The sequence below is a fragment of the Alligator mississippiensis genome, chromosome 8, assembly GCF_030867095.1.
Source record: "Alligator mississippiensis isolate rAllMis1 chromosome 8, rAllMis1, whole genome shotgun sequence".
NCBI lineage: Eukaryota > Metazoa > Chordata > Crocodylia > Alligatoridae > Alligator > Alligator mississippiensis.
In genome coordinates this window covers 29,447,131-29,468,528 of record NC_081831.1, presented here as the reverse complement: position 1 = coordinate 29,468,528, position 21,398 = coordinate 29,447,131, and the positions used below count along the sequence as shown (strand labels likewise).

The window sequence follows — 21,398 nt, the reverse complement described above, 5'->3', positions numbered from 1 at the left end:
CAAGAGCTGAGGACCTGGAGGTGGGTCAGGACTAGAGAGCCGAAGATCCCAGTGAGGGGATCACACCTGAAGAGGGATCAGTTCAGGGAGCTATGGTGCCCAGTATGACAGCAGAAGAGACCGCCTGATGAGAGGATTCCAGGTGGGGTTCAATCAAGAAGATTCTGGGGCCCAGTGTGGGGGGCTGGTGATGATGAGCACACCTAGATGACATCTGCGAGGCTTGGGCTGTGGTGTAGGGGAGTAATGGAGCTGCAGATAGCACCCCCTGGCATTGGGGCAGTAAATGGGCAGCCTCCCACTTAATTAACATCCTCTAATTAACTATACCAACAAGGCATGGCGGGCGGTTAGCCCAGGAACAGGTGGGCCACGGTTAGATCAGCCCTGAGCAGGCCCCTAGTTACATGGGTACTATATCTGCCCTTTTGCAATCATCCAAGACCTTTCCCAATCACCATGAGTTTTCAAAGATGATGACCAGTGGCTCTGTAATCACATCACCCAACTACCTCAGCACCCTCGGGTGCATCGCATGCAGCCCCATAGACTTGTACGCACTTAGCTTTTCTAAATAGTCCCTAACCTATTCTTTCATCACTGTTGGCTGCTCACCTCTTCCCCAAATTGTGCTGCCAGGTGCTGTAGTCTTGGAGTTGACCTTGCCTTTAAAGACTGAGATGAAAAAAGCATTGAGTACCTCAGCCTTTTCTGCATCCTTCGTCACTAAAATGCCTCCCCCATGATATTCCTCTTATTCCTGGCATACTTGTAGAAACCCTTCTTTTTACCCTTCATGTCCCTTGCTAACTGTCATTCCAATTTTGCTTTGGCCTTCCTGATTTCATCTCTGCATGCTGGAGCAATACTCTTATACTCCCTACTTTGTCCAAGTTTCCACTTCCTGTAAGCTTAATTTTTGTGTTTTAGTTCACTGAAGCCAAGATTGTCTTTTGCCATACTTGCTACTCTTCTTGGGATGGTTAGTTCCTGTGCCCTCAGTAAGGTTTCTTCAAAGTACAGTCAGCTCTCCTGGACTCCTTTCTCCCTGATACTAACCTCCCAGGGGATCCTGCCCATCAGTTCCCTGAGTGAGTCGAAGTCTGATCTTTTTAAGTTCAGGATGCTTACCCCATTGCTCTCCTTCATTCCTTTCCTTAGAATCCTGAAGTCAATCATCTCATGGTCACTGCTGCCCAAGTTGCCACCCACAATTACATCCCCCACCAATTCTTCCCTGTTCATGAGCAGCAGGTCAATAAGAGCATGGCCCATAGATGGCCTCTCCAACATTTGCAACACAAAGTTGTCCCCAGCACTCTTCAAAAACTTCTTGGATTGCCTGTGCACAGCTGTTTTGCCCTCCCAGCACACGTCAGGGTGTCTGAAATCCCCCATGAGAACCAAGACCTGTGTTTAGGCAACTTTCTCTAGTTTTTTAAAGAAAGCCTCACCCTGCCTTATCTTCCTGATCTGCTGGTTTATGGTAGACCCCATGATGACATCACCCTTGTTGCTCTCCCATCTGACCCTAACCCAGAGATTCTTCAACAGGCCTTTCTCCAGTTTCATATTGGAGCTCTGAGCAATCATACAGCTCTTGTACATAAAGCACAACTCCCCCCTCCTCTTCTAACCTGCCTGTCCTTCCTGAATAGTTTATACCTATCTATGACTGGAACACTCATGTGAGCTATCGTAGTCTCAGTTATCCCAGTCACATTGTACCTCTGTGACTGTGAGGTGCCTTCCAATTCTTCATGTTTATTTCCCAAGCTCCATGCATTTGTGGTCAGACACCTGAGATAACTAACTAGTCAACTGCCCTACTTTCTCAGGAAGACAGAAGGCCTCCCCATCCTGCTTGTGCTTCTTCCACATCAGCAACTTTCCCACATATCTCAGGGCTTTGGTCTCCATCCCCTGGCAGACTTAATTTAAAGCCCTCCTCACTAGGTTTGTGAGCCTGTCTGTGTAGATGTTCTTCCCTCTCTTCATCAGGTGCATCCCAGCTCTTCCTAGCAATCCTTCTTCTTGGAACCCTGTGGTCAAAGAAGGCAAAGCCTTGCTGGCAACACCATCTGTGCAGCTGTGCACTGATCTGCAGGATGCACCCCCTCCTGCCAGGCCCCTTCTCCCTGACAAAAAGTGTCTCCTGGCAGTATCACTGGTGCCCACATGGATAAGCAGCATGGGGTAGTAGTCAGAGGGCTGGATAAGTCTTGATAATCCCTCCATGACATCTCAGATCTGGGCTCTGGGCAAGCAGCAGAGCTCCTAAGACAACAGGTCAGGCTGGCAGAGAGATGCCTCCATCCCCCACATAAGGCAGTCTCCAACCAGCACCACCCATTGCTTCTTCTTGGTGGTTTTAGTCTTAATCCTTCCAAACTTGGGGAGGCCTGTCCTGTCCGAGTCCATCAATGGAACATGCTCCTCCTCCTCTGTTGCTAGATGCACTGGCTGACCACTTTTCCAGACTCTAGGCTGAAGGTGGTAAATAGTAGAATAATGAAATGTACCTGATTAAATACTGTCAACTGAACTCTTGCTTTCACGTGTTTGTGGGAGGAGGGGAAGAATGTGCAAGGTGGGTAGATTATAGGGCTGGGGAGTTGTAAATTTTCAACTGATTGCTGAGCTGTGTTCTTGGGGATGTTGAGGGAGGGAGGGAAGGGAGCTGATGAGAGCTTGGACTGTTTGAGGCTGTAGGCTCTACACAGAGACCCAGGAGGAGGGAGATAGACAGGGAAGGAGGAACTGTTTCAGCTCTCTGTGTCCAGCTCATCCTTGCCCAGTTTTTTTTTTAAGTGATATAGCCATAATTTTGAAAACAGGCAGATCTTTTATTAAACAGAATAGAATGTGGAAACAGGAGCACAAATAAGTAAACAGCTGTAACAAAGTAAACAGATACAATATTTTAAAAAAGCAATAACCTTAATGATGTTTATAATGAAACCTTTTACTCCCCACAGGCCCGGTGTGGCCAAAACACATGCATGTGGTGTGTCTTCAGATGGCAGCAGCCACTGCTGAAAAATTGTTCAGGCCATGGGGCCCACCTACCTGAAGGCTAGTGGGTGCTTACTCATATTTCTGCCAAGGGGAACACCTGTGGAACAGTGAAGCCCAGTGGCAGCACGTACCCACAGGAGCAACTAGACAGACCCACTTGAGGGTTAAATTGTGAGGTGATGTGGAGAGCACCAGGATGCTCTCTGCAGGTTCAAGGCAGACATGAGGCAATCCACAGACTCCTGCTTGAGCCTCACAGGCTCCCTAAGCATCTCATTTGTGCACTTAGAAATGTCTGTGTAGTGGTCCTCAGCCTCTTTATGCCACCTGGGAAGACACACAGCAGAGCAATATGACTCCTTGATCCCCTGCCTGACAGTGGCCAAACACTGGAGGTGCTGCATTAGCTCTTCTTCCCTCTATTGCCTGCCCTCTGAGACCCAGGAGTGGCTGACCTCTGCCAGAGAAGCCAGCAAGTCCATCTTTGTGCAGACCCGGGTTTACCTCTGCCCGGAAGCTTTCCGGGCACCAGTCTCTGACCTCATCCTTGTTTCATTATCTGGTTCCAAGGTGCCATTGCCACCACTTGCAGGTGTCTAGCCTGAAAGTAGAGAAGGATGACTAGAAGCTCATTGTTTTCCTTGCTGTTCCCTGATTGAATGAAGAACTTTTCTGCAAAAGTTGGAACTTGCAAGGCCACCCAGCCAGTGGGCAGGTTCATTCACCTAGCAGACTCTCAACATGGTAAGTTTGCTCTCCTTTGGGCTCCCTAGGGATCTGCAGAAGCAGAAAGTGTGTTTGGGCAGCCACAGGAGAACAACTAAGGGGTTCAGCAAGGGCCACTTTGGTACAGCCTGGGCCTCTAGCTCCCATGAGGCCTATGAAACACAGCAGGCCAGTTGAGTGGGGTAGGGGAAATCTGCTGAGCATGGTCTGTTTACCTGGAACCCCCTACTGCCCCTTCTCTATAACTGCAGGTTGGCACCCTCACCAATGCCATCCTGATCCATCTGAGCCCACAGCGGAGATGGCACCTGTTCATTGCTGTGCATGGCAGTCCAGTGGTATTTGCTTGTCTCTTGCTACAAGAGATGATTGTCTCTGATGACTTTGACTCATGGGTGAACGTGCTACAATGGCTCTCCAGTGTGTTTCACTCTTCCTAAAATGTCAGGAAACACCTGATGGTGTCCTTTACTACCCACTACAACCACCCTGCACAGTCCAACAAAGGCATGTCTCTAGCCTGCCTGTCAGCCAATAAACCACAAGGGCTTCAGAAATGGAGCTGCTGCACCACTGAAAATGCACGGCTTAAGCAAACATTCCCTCTCCCACCCACTCCTGCCTTAAGGGGAAGATAAGAACAGCCTACCTGTACAAGCTATAGAGGGTGTGTGGAAGGATTGTGGGGTGGAAGGAGTCCCAAAAATGTTTCAGGGTTGGAGAATCTGCCACCTCCACCTCCCATTCTCTTCCTTCACATCCCATATGGATTCAGGGCCTCTGGTTCACCCTGTGAACCACCTTCTTCCCCTGAGTTCACTAGGATGGGGGACCAGAGGGAGCCTGAACTGATATTTGTGGCTGGCAGCATTTAGAAGAGTCCAGGACAGTAAAAGCAATGCTGGAGCCAGTTACAGGGGAACCTGAATTCCCATGGTGGTCTGCACCAATTCACCAAGCAGCAGGCCTGATGATTTAAAAGCTGCTTGCTTTATCCTTTCCCTGCTTCTGGCTTGCAATTCACTGACTGTAATAAACTGCCTTTGTCTCCCCTTAATACCTTGTCTGCATGGGTGTCAACTGCTTGAATTCTGCTGCTTAAATTCTGCTTAGGAAATCCTTCCTGAGTCTCAATGCAGCTTCAGACCATCAAAAGGCACTGTGGATATGATTTCTGTGGCACAGAAGATCCAGGAAAAAGCCAAAAAACAACACCAGGAACTGAATATGGCCTTTATTGAGTTGACTGAAGCCTTTGACTCTGTTAACCATAAGGCTCTATGGAAGATCTTATCAAAGTTTGGCTGCCCAGGGAAATTTATCACCATGCTAAGACTCCTTCACAACCAAATGACTGCCTCTGCCTCTATCCTATGCAGTGGCTCTGCTACAGAGCCCTTTGCCAATCAAACTGGTGTTAAGCAAGGCTGCACGATCGCACCAATTTTGTTTTCCATCTTTCTTGTGGTCATCAAGATATTCACCTATGACCATCTGCCACATGGCATCAGCACTGAGCACAGGATGGATGAGAACCTATTCAGTCTCTCCCACCTCTGGGCCAAAACCAAAATTACTTTGGCCTCGATTTCAGAACTTCAGTATAGTGATGACTGTGCTGTTGTTGCACATATTGAGGAGGACCTACAAACAGCCCTTAACTGCTTCTATCAAGCATACCAGTGACCCTTAACATCAGAAAAACAAAGCTACTTCGCTAGCCTTTTCTGGGCCAATTAACTCCCCCAGCAAAGATCTTCATTGGTGGACAGGAGTTGGAGAATGTTGAATATTTTGCATGCCTTGGCCGCCATCTCTCAAAGAAGGCCAACATCAACAAGGAGATCCAGTATATGATCTGATGTGCCAGCTCTGCCTTCGGAGGACTGAATCATTGTCTATTCAATGATCATGACATCAGGATTTGAACAAAGCTCCTATTATATAAGGCTGTGGTAATCCCAAATATTCTGCACAGCTATGAAGCTTGGGTAATTTACAGGGACCACCTGAAAAGCATGGAATACCTTCACCAGCTCTGCCTATGGACAATCCTTGGTATAAAGTGGGAGGACTGTCACACACATGCCAGTGTCCTCACCAGTGCTACACCACTGTAAAACCATGGGAGTCCATGCATGCGCCATGTGACTAGAGGTGAGAAGTTTCTAGAGGGTTTGAACTCTCAAATTTGATGAAGTCATGACCTACTTTTAAGGTCTGGGCATGCACAATATATAATGATATTGTTTGTATTGAGTTGAAATAGTTTGAATTGATTGGTCCTTTTGAAGCATTGCCCAGGTTTGAATTTGATTGGGTATTGCACAAAGGGTGATGATTGGACCATTGGGTGTGACAGGTGGTATGACTGGAAGGCCATAAATCCTGTCCAGAGCAGCCAGCAGGAACTCTGGGGTCTCAGACAAACATCTCAAATTGGAGGCAGAAAAATGACAGAAATGGAAGTAAACAAGACCAAGAAATCCATAATCCAACCCTCCCTTTAACCACCACCTGTGGCATTTGCCAGAGAGTCTGTAACTCTAGGCTCAGCCTTCTTAGCCATTAACAGACTCATTTACAACCCTTTACTAGACTTGATTGTGAGGGATCACTGATGACGACAAGGCTACTGATGCTACTTTCTCAGCGTGGGAGAGAATGCAAAAAGCTGGGGGGGTTGCCTTGTGGTAGTGCTTCATCGCCCTAACATCTGGGCATAAAGCCAGGATCAATATGTTATTTTGAGCTCTAGAAGCTGCAGGGGGGGTCCCTACTTTTGTGTGCTACTGTGTTTCTGGTAGGGGGGATGGATGAGGCGTCAAGTGGGCAATTAGCTTAAGCAGTATTAACTGGACAATTAAAGATGCCCCTCCAAAAAACAAGCTAGTTTCATTAATTGTCCACTTTGCCTAAAGTAGTACCTATTACCACACCATACTTGCATACGAGATGGCCACTGAGGAAATGGGAGCAGTCCCAAAGAAAGCCATGAGGTTCCACTGCAGCAGCCGCATATTGCATTCTACAGAGGGCCAGGGAAGGGGGCAAGAAGTCATGGTTTAAGTGCCGCAGATGCCCACTGAGCCATTAAGTTCCAGAGAGCTCTGACTCCTTGCCCACTCACCTCCCATTTCCTGACTTTTCCTAACCCAGCCATAATGGTGGCCTCCCACTTTTCATCCCCAGGATCTGTCCCATTGTGGGCTGTGTCTTCTGGGGCACTGGGACTGTTTTGGGAGAGAGATGGCTGGATGGGGTGGTGAACACTGGTGGAAGGCTGGGTGCTCCAGGTCCTCATTGTTCAAGCCCAAGTCCATTTCAGAGTCTGCACAGCTCTGGCAGATGGCTAGTGAGTCTGTGTGCCTCAACAGGATAGACTGGTTGCTCCAGATCTGGCTCATCACTGTGATAGCCTGAAAAGGCTGCATGTCTTCATCCATGATTGGAATTCTCATCACTCTCCTGGATAGCACAGGCCACCATGTCCACCATGTTTTCTGACATGACCACAAAGACGTGAGAGAGTGCCTCACAGTGGATGTATCTGCACTAATTGCACCTAATACATGGTTACTGTCCCATGTCCTTGCAAACTGCTGCCTCAGTACCTGGCACTTAGACTGGTATGCAGCCCAGTCATGGACATATCCCCAGGTTGTCATTTCCTTTGCAATCCATTCATAGAATGCCTTGTTTTGGTGGCTTGTACCTGCTGATTCTCAATCTAACACTAGATAATGATATCTGCTAACTCCTCTCTGGTCCAGTTGTTGCCACAGCTGTTCATGACATTTAAGTTGTTGGACTGAGGGGCCATGGTAGAGGGAAGACGGATGGGCGTGTGGGGGTATGGAAGTCCAAACTTGCCTAGGGTAAATGGTGGTTGGGTCTACTAGGGCCTCCCTAACAACTGGATGGTTTGTTGGATGGAGGTTCCCAGGGGTTGTGGTGATTAAAGTTGGTTCAGTGGCTGCAGTTTCTGATGCTGATCCTGGAGGGATGATGAGCATGAAATGGCTGGCAAGTAATCAATCATACAGGGCAATGAACAGGAAGGGGTGGCCACCTGGGGCCTGACAGCTCTGGGCAGTAGAGTTCTGTGGTCAGGGCCAAAGCAGCTACACAGAGTTCAAAAGGAGCCAGAATTGGGACTAAAGCAGTGTATTGTGGGATGCCTGGAGGACCAACTGGTCCATTTGCCCCACAGTGATACTGCAAGACAACCATTCAAGCAACTCTCATGATAGCATGGGACAAAGTATAAGCATCTCTTAACCCATGAACATTTCAGAGGATTTGTCCCATGGGAAACAGCAAGGATGTCTGAAAGCTCGCATTTTGTCTTGCAAGAATATATTTGTGTTCTTTCCTGACAAGGACTTACAAAGTGGTTTTAAACTTTCTGCGTAGGAGGTAGTCAATTACATCAGGATCTGTTTGAAACAGATTCCTCAGGATGTCCTGTTGCACCTCTGTGGATACCTGGAAGAGTTACAGAGACATGTAAAATGGTATTTGCACTGTTTAGAGGAGAAAAGAAGAAATCACTAAGGCTGCTAATCTCCAGGCCCAACAGGAAGCAATCAAATCCTTATGCAATTTAACACAATGCAGCGATACTGCAGGGATGTCATGTTGTCTATTTTTTTTCTGGTTAGTCTGACTAGAACAAAGTCAAGCTTGCACTACGTTCTAGGAGACCCAGACAATGATCAGAGCAGATACTAAAGAACTGAACAGCTATCCAGCAGCTGATCAGGGTAGTCCCAACAACATTATATATGCTCACACTAAAGGTAGATTTATACATTTCTCACTTCCAGAGCCCTGCTCATCTTACTCAGCCACAGAGATGCCCCTTCTTTTTTCCTCATTTCTGATTTCATGAATCTTTCCTTCTTGGCTTCCAAGTGGTCTGGCTTCAACAAGCAGCTCCTGGGTGTTACTATCCCTTGGTCTGGTGGATATATCTTTTGCCAGAAAGTGACAAATGTAGGCTCAACCCTTTCACCTCTTCATCCCACCCCCCACCACAGGTTTCAGGAGCTGAAAAACTGGGTCTCCCACCATCTGGCCAGCTGCACTAGCCTGTTGGGCCAAAGGACTCTCCCCTCCTCCAAATGTTCTTTAGTTGTAGGGTTCTTTTTCAACTGTTTTCAGGGCCTTGAATGTAGCTCCATGCCTTTCCAGGCAGAATGGGATCTTAGCTGAGCAAAATTTGCCATAGCAGATCTCTTTTGAGCATGTCCAGGACAAGTCAAGTTCTTCAGCAGGAGACTAGGATCTAAAAGAAATCCTACTCAATCATCTGCATCTCAGAGGTGGTTTCTCCACTAGCATACAAGTAGCCCCGAGCACCACTTACATAGTGTAGATGCTTAAGTAACATTTAGCTGCAAAAAGGGGCGGTTGGATTTGCCGCAGCACAAAGCACTTGACAGTGGTGGAAGTCCCTGCAGAATCTGTGGAGAACTAGAAAGCAAAACTACCACATTATGGATTTACTCTTACAACTTTACCCTCTACCCTCATGGAGCAGCTGTGTCTGCATGCTATGCCTGAGTGATATTTACTGAATGGAGTTCTGTTTATAGAACTAGCTCCTGACCATAAATGGAAGGGCTGCATTGTGGAAGTTGGCTTCCCTGGATAGTTATCACTGAGTGCTGCTATTCTGGGAACCTGCACGGTATTACACATAGTAGCTAAAGAACATGAGATCATGAGAGCAAGCAAAAAGATTTTTGAGGCATTCAAATAATCAAACTTCATGATCTGTGCTGGCAATATAGAGAGAGGCAGATACTGTTTGGTAGTGTAATTTCCTGGCCATATATCTAGAGCACCTGACAAAAAGCTCACCACTACAATCATGAAAAACTGGGCTGAAATTTTCAAGTGTAGTACACAGGGGTTCATTTTCAGTGTATGGTGTTAATGGGCTATGCAGCCCATGATGGCATTCCCACATTACAGAGAGCACATGGAGATGCATTTAATTGGGGCACAGTGCTGCCAGAGTGTGTTTTTAGGAAGCAAGGTAATGTAGAGATGGCTGAGCAGTAAAAATGCAGGTAAATGACTGGTGCTATTGCATTGCTTCTATTGCAATAATCCATAACCCTCTGAAAACAGATGTGAAGAGGAGTTAAGAGCTGCAGATTATGTATGTTTAGAAAAATATATGTTAGCTTCTGAGACTGATATCTTTTAGCAGACCCTGTACTTGGCATGCTTAGATGTCACTTACATAGCAGCATAACTGCAGTTCCTGACATAATTAAGTTTAGATTAAATTTATACCTGGATATATATATATTTACTTGTCCTATGCTTCCTTTGCAATATGGCCATATCGACTCTGTCAGAATACAATTGCCTGGATATGTGCCTAATACAAAGTAAATCCCTGGAAGCTTAGTCAGAGAAAGAGTGAGGAAAAGTCCTGCACTTTTGCCTAACAGCTTACTAGTTGTGGAGTTTGTCCACTGAAAAGGAATCTGTATTATAGACCCCTGTCACCCACAGGGTCTTTGAACTTGCATTTTCCACTTCCTGGCACTTTAACTGCCAGGTCACAGTTTAGATATGTTCAGGTTGTGCACACTTTTCTTCAAGCTGATCCCTTGGGCAGCCAGAAGGAAAGATAGGAGGACAGAGAACTAAGTGGAGAGCATAAACTGCACTCCATGACCTAGACATTTCCCTGAAAGGGAGGGAACCATGGTCCCTGTTTTCAAGGCTGAACTCCTCAATGAGTTCTTTGCCTCAGTGTTCCTAAGCGAGGGGCACAACAAGTCTCTCACTGGGGTTGTAGAGAGGCAGCAGCAAGGCACCAGACTTCCATACGTAGATCCTGAGGTGGTGCAGAGTCATTTGGAAGAACTGGATGCCTTTAAGTCGGCAGGCCCGGATGGGCTCCATCCGAGGGTGCTGAAGGCACTGGCCGACATCAATGCAGAGCCACTGGCGGGAATATTCGAACGCTCATGGCATGCGGGCCAAGTCCCGGGGGACTGGAAAAGGGCTAACGTGGTCCCCATTTTCAAAAAGGGGAGGAAGGAGGACCCAGGCAACTATAGGCCAATCAGTCTCACCTCCATCCTTGGTAAAGTCTTTGAAAAAATTATCAAGGCTCACATTTGTGAGAGCCCGGCAGGGCAGATTATGCCGAGGGGAAACCAGCATGGGTTTGTGGCGGGCAGATCATGCCTGACCAACCTAGTCTCTTTCTATGACCAGGTTACGAAACGCCTGGACACAGGAGGGGTGGATATCGTATACTTAGACTTCAGGAAGGCCTTCGATACGGTATCCCACTCCATACTGGTGAACAAGTTAAGAGGCTGTGACGTGGATGACTGCACAGTCCGGTGGGTGGCGAATTGGCTAGAGGGTCGCACCCAAAGAGTCGTGGTAAATGGGTCGGTCTCGACCTGGAAGGGTGTGGGCAGCGGGGTCCCACAGGGCTCGGTCCTTGGACCGATACTCTTTAATGTCTTCATCAGCGACTTGGACGAGGGAGTCAAATGTACTCTGTCCATGTTTGCAGATGACACAAAGCTATGGGGAGAAGTGGACACGCCGGAGGGCAGGGAACAGCTGCAAGCAGACCTGGACAGGTTGGACAAGTGGGCAGAAAACAACAGGATGCAGTTCAACAAGGAGAAATGCAAAGTGCTGCACCTAGGGAGGAAAAATGTCCAGCACACCTACAGCCTAGGGAATGACCTGCTGGGTGGCACAGAGGTGGAAAGGGATCTTGGAGTCCTAGTGGACTCCAAGATGAACATAAGCCGGCAGTGTGACGAAGCCATCAGAAAAGCCAATGGCACTTTATCGTGCATCAGCAGATGCATGACGAATAGGTCCAAGGAGGTGATACTTCCCCTCTATAGGGCACTGGTCAGACCGCAGTTGGAGTACTGCATGCAATTCTGGGCGCCACACTTCAAGAAGGATGCAGATAACCTGGAGAGGGTCCAGAGAAGGGCAACTCGTATGGTCAAGGGCCTGCAGACCAAGCCCTACGAGGAGAGACTAGAGAAACTGGACCTTTTCAGCCTCCGCAAGAGAAGGTTGAGAGGCGACCTTGTGGCTGCCTATAAGTTCATCATGGGGGCACAGAAGGGAATTGGTGAGTATTTATTCACCAAGGCGCCCCCGGGGGTTACAAGAAACAATGGCCACAAGCTAGCAGAGAGCAGATTTAGACTGGACATTAGGAAGAACTTCTTCACAGTTCGAGTGGCCAAGGTCTGGAACGGGCTCCCAAGGGAGGTGGTGCTCTCCCCTACCCTGGGGGTCTTCAAGAGGAGGTTAGATGAGTATCTAGCTGGGGTCATCTAGACCCAGCACTCTTTCCTGCTTATGCAGGGGGTCGGACTCGATGATCTATTGAGGTCCCTTCCGACCCTAACATCTATGAATCTATAAGGGGACAGGGACAATCCCACTGCTTTCCCAACAAATACTAAATGCAAGGTGTAGAAAATCCATTGGGGCATAGAAGAAATCCTAGGGCCTTCAAATGCTGAGGGCAGTCCCCATCTCACTGAGCTTCATCCCCTGGTTCTTGGCCAGTAGGCTAGCTTCACAAGGAGGTTTAGAGTGTGCTCTAGCAATGCTCATCCTGTGACCTGTTGGTTAAAGCATTGTGTTGAGTAAGAAGGAGATGTAGGTTCCCAACCTCCTCCAGTAAGGGGAACCCAGAACCTGCATGGTCTGTTCACTGGGTAATTGCCTTAACCACTAGGCTGAAAAGTGAGTGTTCATCTCCTCCTGATTTACTGTAGGCAGGTAGGTAGGACTCCTAGCTTTCTGGGAACCCAGCCCTAAATTTCACCTGTGTGTCATGTGACTATCCCCTGACCGCTCATGCCCTGGCCCCTAACAGTTCTATTGCTCCATGTTATGTACTAAAAACAACTTTTTTTTTTTTAATATTATCCCATTGATTTAATGTGCCCAGGAAGAAACATGGTAGTGGAAACAATTTTGCAAGCATTGATATAGCCTCAGGTTTGAGTGATCCAACTGCTACCTGTAGTATTATTGCTTCTTTAACTATGGGTTTAGACCAGTGAGGCTCAAGGAGGAGGAGGAGGCGGCCTTTTAAGATCTTCAGATCCATCCTTACTTGGCTGCTGCCCTGCCACCACTGACCGACCCCTCCTGGCAAGGAGGTTATTAGTGATCACTGTAATAAGTTAGTTAGTTTTTTAAATGTGGTGCTGTTCAATTCACACAAGTAATGGAGAGGTACCTTAGGTCTAAAAAAGTTGAGAACCACAAGCTTAGGCTTTTTTGCCTTGCTGCCTGAGTAAAGGAGTTTAAGGAAAAAGTGATATCTGTATTTGATATCTATATTCTTTAGACATCTATATCTTTGTTCATATCTATTACACATTATGATTGATATAGTCAGTGTACAGATATAGGATTTCAGAATAAACTCTTATATTGTTTGTGTTTGCATAAGTGAAGGCCATACAAAACCCATCTTGAGACCAGTTTTCCACCATGTGCTGCTGGCCATGTACACATGTGAACACATCAGTAGGCACTATTGGCTTGTGACACTGAGCAGGTGGTATAAGCACAAATGCAGGGTTTGCTGCTCAGAAAGCTGAGGTATCATCTTTTGAGCATGTAGAAAGTTCCCTATAGAAACACCTGCCATCACAGCTCATTTCCTCCTTTCTCCTGTAGTAGTCTGTCATAAGTTCTTTGTTCCCTACCTAAACCTCTGCTTCTCAAAAGTAGCCTTGTTCTAGAACAGCAGCTCTCAACCTTTTTAGAGTCGGGGCACCTTCCCCATAACTTTTAAATCTGGTGGCATCTCAGTTGAGAAGCACTGTTGTACTGCCTCTGATTATCAAGTAGCTCCTTATTCAATAGGGAGTCTACCAGACTCCTAACTTTTTTCTTTTCCCACAAAAGCAGAAGACAACAGCAATGCAATTATTGGCTCCTGTCTATGCTTATGGTGAAAAGAGAAAGCAAACCAAAGAAAAAAAAAAACCCTGCAACAGGTTTGACTTGTCTATTTTTCCCTTTTTTCTTTTCCTGTCACTAGCACAACAAATTCTCAATTAGTTGCACTGGAATTACTCCTGATTTTACACCACACTAACAGAGATACAAATGAAGGCTAGACAACAAGATTAAATGAAGTGGTATTCTACTTTCTCTTTTGAGAGACTCTGGTAGATATGAACGGGATTGTTGTGAGTAGAATAAAGGTAAAATACTGAATTAAATTAATTCCAATTGATCTGATATATAATAGTTTACGTAACACATTTTTCATCCCTTGAATTTACAGAAAGTAAGAGGGTGTGAACTCTTGAAAAAGCTATTCTAAGTGGGTTGCCTACCCTGCTTGCTTAGCTGTGCAAGTCAGCTCTGGCTTCAGGCTTTCAAAGAAGTTTTGTCTCAGGAAGGCTTCACAGCCATAATAGACAAATTGACGAAAACACAGCAAACAAAATGAGCAAACAAGTCAAAACCTGCTGTTTGTCTTCAGATAGTAAGAGAGGGACCTTCTTTGGCTCTGCTCATCCTAAACCAAGTCTGTCACTTGTCCCTTCTTCTATCCTGGAGTTTAAGCCTCCTGGTAGCTCCACCCTCATTAGTGGATTAGCAGTCCCAGAGGCTCCTAGTCTCCTAGCCTCTTATCCACAGACCAGCTGGAACTGGATTCCAAGTTCTTGAGGGCCAAGCAGCTCCTTATATGCATACTGTGTGTGAGTGGCAACAGAACAAGGTGCATCATAAAGAAACACTGACCTTTTTTTGAAAACGTAAGATTACAGCTATCAGTGGCATACTAAGCAGAGTTGGTGCCTGGGGCAAATTCTGCAGGAGACAAAAAGTCAACTGCACCTCTTTAGCTAGCAAAGCCTGCATTCTAGTAGGGCCCTGAATACAGCCTATTAGCTAGGCTCCACATTCCACTTCATCTCCTCCTGCCCAACAGCACTTGACCATTTTTACCTTTTCTCCCCTGCATTTTAACATTGTCCTCCACCATCCCCTGACACACAAATTTCACCCACGTCCCCCATACTGTGGGATTTCCACTCAACATGCAGTATCCTTGCCCCTTCCCCTATCTCATCTCTCTTCAAGTTCCTCACCACAATTTCTTTCCCCACCTTTGGCACTACTCCCTCTATTTTTGGCCTGTCTATGAATGAAGACAGGATCCCCCTGCTGGAGGACTTGTTTCTGCTTGGCATGACAGTCCAGAGGAACAGAACCACAACCCTGCTTCTCCACCTATCCGACCAGGTAATTGGTTGCCAAAAAAGGCAAAAAAAAAATCTCACAAGAATTGCACTGAAATTGGTCTGTGTGGTTTGTGGAAGCCAGGAGGGAATTCCTTGCATGCCTTTCTCTAACACTGCCTCACTGAGGCAGTCGTAATCAACCCACATGCAAAGAACAAATCAAATGTGTGTGCAGCAGTTACAAAGTGTCCTACTCCAAAGACATGCTGGAAATACTTTCGTGTTTATGCTGGCATTAGAGACAACTACACAGAGGAGTGGAAAATTATGAAAAAATGTTTACTGAAAATTGATCCTTTCTTACCGTAAACAGGGCTTCATAGTTCTCAATTAATCTCTGGACCACAAGAATGACCATAGTGGTGTCTTCAATTTCCATGACACTGGACTCTCTCTCCAGAAGTTTCTCCCTTTGCAGAAGGTTAGGACCAAAAATTGTGGCCAAATTTGAGGCAGTCATCTTATTTCCCAGAATCTGTCAGCCAAATAAAGAAGTTACAGTGTCAAATAATGACACTCTGACATAAACTGCTCCTGTGAGTATTCTCTTTCCCAACAACTAACATAGGTCATGCACACACACATTTTTGTCCAAGGATAATCTGATGATGCTTCTCCAAGAGAAATGAAATTTCCTACTCCACCACATCTTTCATCTGCCCTGTGAACATTCTGACATCTTGAACTTCGAGTCCAGTATTATGTTTTATTAAATTAACAGTTTGGCCACAGAGAATTTTTTTCTGAGCTGACTTCCAATACTTCAAAGTTCCCTTTAAAGCATGATGCATCAGATCTGCCTTTCTATCTGCCCCATATGCTGGGCCTTCAGATTCACATCAACAATCATAAAAATAACAATTAATTTCTGATAGCATTGTATACCTAAAGATTTAATACGGAAAACTTCAAATGTTGTAGAGATGCCTATGTTCACGCCTCTCCAGAGTAACAAAACTCCAACTCAACCCATTACATAAAATTGTTTTTAATAGTCATCAAAAGCTAAACATAGAAAACTCTAATATTAAAAAATGCCTACTGATGCCACCGAGCCAGAAGTTAATGAGCCAAAAGGAGCGTGCTGAAAATTAGGCCCAACTGGTAAACAAAATATTCCACTTCTCACAAATTTGGAGGGATCCATCATTTGACACTGATGCACACTCTACTGAGCATGCTCAATAGCCATGTTGACACTTAGACTTCAATACTGCAGGGAATATAGGATCATAAAGTGTGCTTAAGTGTAAAAAATGGTAGTTCACAGCTGGAAAACTTCCATTTGGCCATCTAAAGCAAAATAGGATTCTGCCCTTAGGTTTTCTACAATTCCACTTATGATGTCATGTTATTAACTGATAAGGCTTGTAATCCAAAACCAGTATTTAAAATACATGGGGAATCATTTTAGAACAATGCACTCTGATTCTGCCAGAGTCAAAAGAAAGAGGTACATATCACTGGGCAGCAATTGCAATTAACTTTTCTATGTCACCATCTCTACAGACAATACATACCAGAACACAAAAATTATGGGTACATGAGCAAAAATGTCTTACCTCTTGTCCATCTGGACCTGTGACATTCTCAGCATGCTGTGCCACCTTGTTCAGAAACTGTAGTAGTCGGTAGAGGGTATCACTGTTACAGGGTGGTAGTAGGTAAACCAGTAGCTGCAGTGTCAAGAGTTGAGCCATACCTTTCACAGCTATTTAGATGGAGAACAGCAGTCCACTTAGGCCAGTAACGGGCAAGACAGTCAGCTTATTCCACTCTATTTGTTTTCTTAAGCAACCTAACAAGGATCATATCCATACTTCATGGTTTGGTTAGGGGAACCCATGGTTGTCCCATTGGCAGGGCATGACAGAACTGAAGGAGAAGAGAATAAGTCTGAAGTGGAGGAAGGCAAACTAGTCATGAGATTTCTGTTAGAGAGGCCCCACAACAGCATATCTGAAACAAACAGATGTTGTGGTGACCCAGGCTGAGGATTATCAGGACAGGTCTTGCAGCAGGTAAAAGGAGCAAAGGAATGCTTGCTGGAGTAGAGTGAAATGTGGAGAGCATCAACTATCAAAGGAATGGAAGAAAGGGGAGAGAGAGAGAAGAAAGCAGAGAGCCAGGAAGAGGCAAGAGGACTAGAAGCCTCTGAACCACTGAGTGACAGTGCATAGCAGAGACTCATGGCTAAGGTTATGTAATGGTCAGGGAGGAGAAACACAGAAGCAGAGATTAGAAAGGAGCAGTACCTGGGGAAGGTCAGGTCAAGGGTATAGCTCTCATGGTGAGTAGGTTAGTTGGGCAAGGACTGCAGGATGAAGAAGGTGTGGAAGTATGCAGTTTAAGGTTGATGTACAGTAGCTGAAATCATGGGGATGAGAGGAGTGGTTGTGAGAAGAGGCATTGAGAATGGAGGAGTTGAAATCAGGGAAAGGAACCCCAGCCCTTCTCACATAGTTAGCCTCAAACCAGGGAATGTGAGGAGAAGCCTCCCAGGAAAATTGCTGTGTCAATGTTGGATGGACACATTGCAATGAGTTCTAGGAGCTGGAGAAAGATCAGAAGAGGGGAAGGGGAACAGATCTTTTTGGAGATGGCTGGATGTTGCAAAGAGGATAGTCAATCAGTGACATCAATGCCCCTTTCCTCCATTGGGGGAGTGGCTGGGCTGCACCATTGGCAGGGTCTGGTTGGGATGATTCAACTACCTGAAGCATGGTTACAAAAATGATAGAGCTAAACTCTTCTCAGTAGTGGCAGATGATAGAACAAGGAGAAATGGTCTGAAGTTGCAGCAAGAGTAGTTTAAGTTAGATACTAAGAAAACCTCTCTCATGAGGAACATAGAAAAGTACTAGAACAGATTACCTAGAGCAGTTGTGAAATCTCCATCCCTGGAGATTTTTAAGACATGGGCAGACAAAGCCTTGGCTGGGATCATTTAGCTGGGGCTGGTCCTGCTTTGAGCAGGCAGTTGGACTAAATGACCTCCTGAGGTCCCTTCCAAATCTAATATTAGAATCATAGAATAATAGAAAACTGGGGTTGGAAGGAGCTTGACCTCAGAAGGTCATCTAGTCCAACCCCCTTCTCAAAAGAGGGCCACGCCCAACTAGATCGTGCCAACCAAGGCTTTGTCCAGCCAGGCCCTAAAAAACTCCAAGGATGGAGATTCTACTGCCATTCTGTGTAACCTGTTCCAGTGCTAGTGAAAATGTTATTTCCTAAGCTAACCTAAACTCTCTCTGCAACTTGAGACCATTTCTCTTTGTTCTGCTATCTGCCACCACTGAGAATAGTATAGCACCATCCTCTTTCAAACCACCCTTCTGGTAGTTGAAGGCTGCTATTAAGTTCCCTCTCCAAACTAAATAAGCCCAGTCCCCTCACTCTCTCCTGAGATGTCATGTGCCCCAGCCCCCTAGCTTGTTGCCTCCCACTGGACTCTCTCCATTATGCCTGCATCCTTTCTGTAGTGAGGGGCACAAAACTGGACATAGTACTCCAGCGGTGGCCTCCCCAGTGCCGAATAGAAGGGAAGAATAACATTCCTTGATCTGCTGGCAACACTTCTACTAATACAGCCTAGTATGCAATTAGTCTTCATTGCAACAAGGGTGCACTGTTGGCTCCTATTCAGCTTATTGTTCACTATAGCATCCAGGTCCTTTTCTGCAGAGTTGCTGCTTAGCCAGTCAGTCCCCAGCCTATACTGGTGCATGGGATTTTTCCATCCTAAGTGTAGGACTTTGTATTTGTCCTTATTGAAATGTATGAGATTTCTTTGGGTCCAATCCACCAATTTGCCCGAATCCTAGTCCTACCCTCCAGAGTATCCACTACCCTGCTCCAGCTTGGTGTCATCTGTAGACTTGCTGACAGTGCACTCCATCCCATATTCCAGGTCACTGGTGAAGATATGAACAAAACTGGTCCCAGGAGCAACCCCTAGGGTACTCCACTTGATACTAGCTACCAATTAATGGGATAACAGAGACCTGGTGGGACTCCACCTATGACTGGACCACAGGTACAGATGGCTACACCTTGTACAGGAGGGATCATGTTGTAATGAAGGGCAGGGGTGTAGTAGGGAAATGTACTGCTCCTCAAGTGGAGACTGGCACTCAGGGAGGGCAACTTGAGACCCTCTGCGTTAAAATGCAAGGAGAATGTGGTGAAAGGGATATAACTGTAGGAGTCTATTATAGACCTCCTAATCAGGAAAAAGAGGTTGACCACGAATTCTTTAGGGAACTGGCAGAGGCTACACACTTGTGGTGCATGGTTGTCATGAGTGACTTCAACCACCCTGACATCTCATGGGAAGAGCACTCAGCAAATATGATCGGTCACAAAGCTTCCTCATTTGCATTGATGAGCTCTATTTGACTCAAGAAGTCTACAGGCCAACAAGAGGTAAGGCACTGCTGGATCTGGTTCTGGCCAAAGGGGATGATCTAGTGAGTGACCTGAGGATCAAAGGGAAGCTAGGCGACAGTGATCATGAGTTGATCACTTTCTCTATCCATTGCAAAGCTTGGCAAATCAGTCAGCAAAGCAGAAATCCTCTACTTTAAGAAAGCCAACTTTCAGGAGCTCAGGAGGTTGGTTGTTGAGGCCTTGAAAGATCATGATCTGACAGGGAAGGGAGTCCATGATGAGTGGTTGCTCCTTAAGGATGCAGTCCTAAAAGCACAAGGGAAGTCCATTCCAGCCCATAGGTAAGGTAGCAAACGGGCTGGGAGACCCCCTTGGTTCAACAGGAAACTCATGGACCTCTTGAATCTAAAAAGTGAAGCTCATAAGGGACAGAAGTCAGGAAATGCCACTAAGGAGGAGTATGCAGCACTGGCACGCACTTATAGGGAGCGGACCAGAAAGGCCAAGGCTGAAACCAAACTCAAACTGGCTACAGGAATCAAGGACAATAAAAAGTCCTTCTTCAGATAAGTGGGAAGTCAGAAAAAAACAAGGGCAACGTTGGACCCCTGTTGAACCAAATAGGGCAGCTGACAACCGACACCCTGAATAAAGCTAATCTCATCAATGATTACTTTGTGTCAGTTTTCCACCAGCCCACAGGGATCACCCTGCCAGACAGGATGCAGTTACCAAGGTAAGGATGATCATACACCTATAATTGGTGAGGATCTTGTGAGGGAACACTTTGAGAGACTGGACAATGTCAGCTGGCCCGGATAGAATGCACCCAAGAGTGCTAAAAAGAGTTGGCTGACATCATAGCACGACCAATGGCAAGGATATTTAAGACCTCATGGTACTTGGGAGAAGTCCCAGAAGATTGGAAGAGGACAAATGTGGTGCTGATCTTCGAGAAAGGAAGGAAGATCCAGGGAACTACAGGCAAATCAGTTTGACCTCAATCCCTGGCAAGATCTAGAAAAAAAATTATCAAAGAATCCATCAACAACAGGTTAATGGAAGGCAACATTCTGAGAGAGAGCCAACATGGCTTTGTTGTGGGTAGGTCTTGCCTGACCAACCTCATTTCCTTCTATGACCAGGTGACGCATCACTTGGACAAAGAAGAGGAGGTTGATGTCATATATTTGTATTTCAAAAAAGGCTTTGACTTGGTCTCCCATGATGCCCTCATGGTAAAATTGGGGAACTGTGGCCTTGACAACTTTGTCCAATGGCTGGGGAACTGGCTCCATGGTTGGACCCAGAGAGTGGTAGTCAATGGAACTGAGTCAACATGGTACATGGTGACCAGTAGCATCCCCCAGGGCTCAGTACTCTTTAATATATTCATAAATGTTCTAGATTCGGGTGTCAGAACCAGACTGGCTAAGTTTGCAGATGACATCAAATTATGGGGAAGTGTGGTCACGCTAGAGGATAGGCTGGCAACTCAGGCCAACCTGGACAGGGTCACAAGGTGGGTGGATCAAAACCTGATGACATTCAACACAGAGGTGTACCACCTTGGGAGAAAGAGCCCAAATCAATCATACTTACAGGCTCAGCAGTGTTACACTTACTAGCACCATGACCAAAATAGACTTGGGGGTCATGATTGATCACAAGATGAACATGAGCCTCCAATGTGATGCCGCAGCTGGCAAAGCAAATAAAACTCTGCCTTGCATCTACTAATACATCTCAAGCAAGACCCAAGAAGTCATCCTCCCACTTTACTTCGCCTTGGTGAGGCTGTAGCTGGAGTACTGCATTCAATTCTGAGCTCCACACTTCAGAAAGGATGTGGAGAAGCTTGAGAGAGTCCAGAGGAGAGCCACATGCATGATTAGAGGTCAAGAGAGCAGGCCTTATGAGGAGAGGTGGAGAGGCAGGAGACCCTTCAGCCTGGAGAAACAAAGG

At 46.2% G+C, this 21,398-nt stretch overlaps 1 protein-coding gene across 1 annotated transcript in view; it reads right to left on the bottom strand.

Moving 5' to 3' along the window:
* Positions 1-2,825: 2,825 nt before the first annotated feature.
* Positions 2,826-21,398, bottom strand: part of LOC102559877 (rho GTPase-activating protein 6) — an 83,546-nt gene continuing 64,973 nt past the window's right edge. Inside the window, exons 8-10 of the mRNA XM_006274239.4 lie at positions 16,607-16,755; positions 15,349-15,519; positions 2,826-8,232 (exon numbers count right to left, since the gene is read on the bottom strand). Coding sequence (XP_006274301.3) covers positions 8,131-8,232; positions 15,349-15,519; positions 16,607-16,755 — 422 coding nt within the window. The 3' untranslated portion in view covers positions 2,826-8,130. The remainder of the gene's footprint in view (positions 8,233-15,348; positions 15,520-16,606; positions 16,756-21,398) is intronic.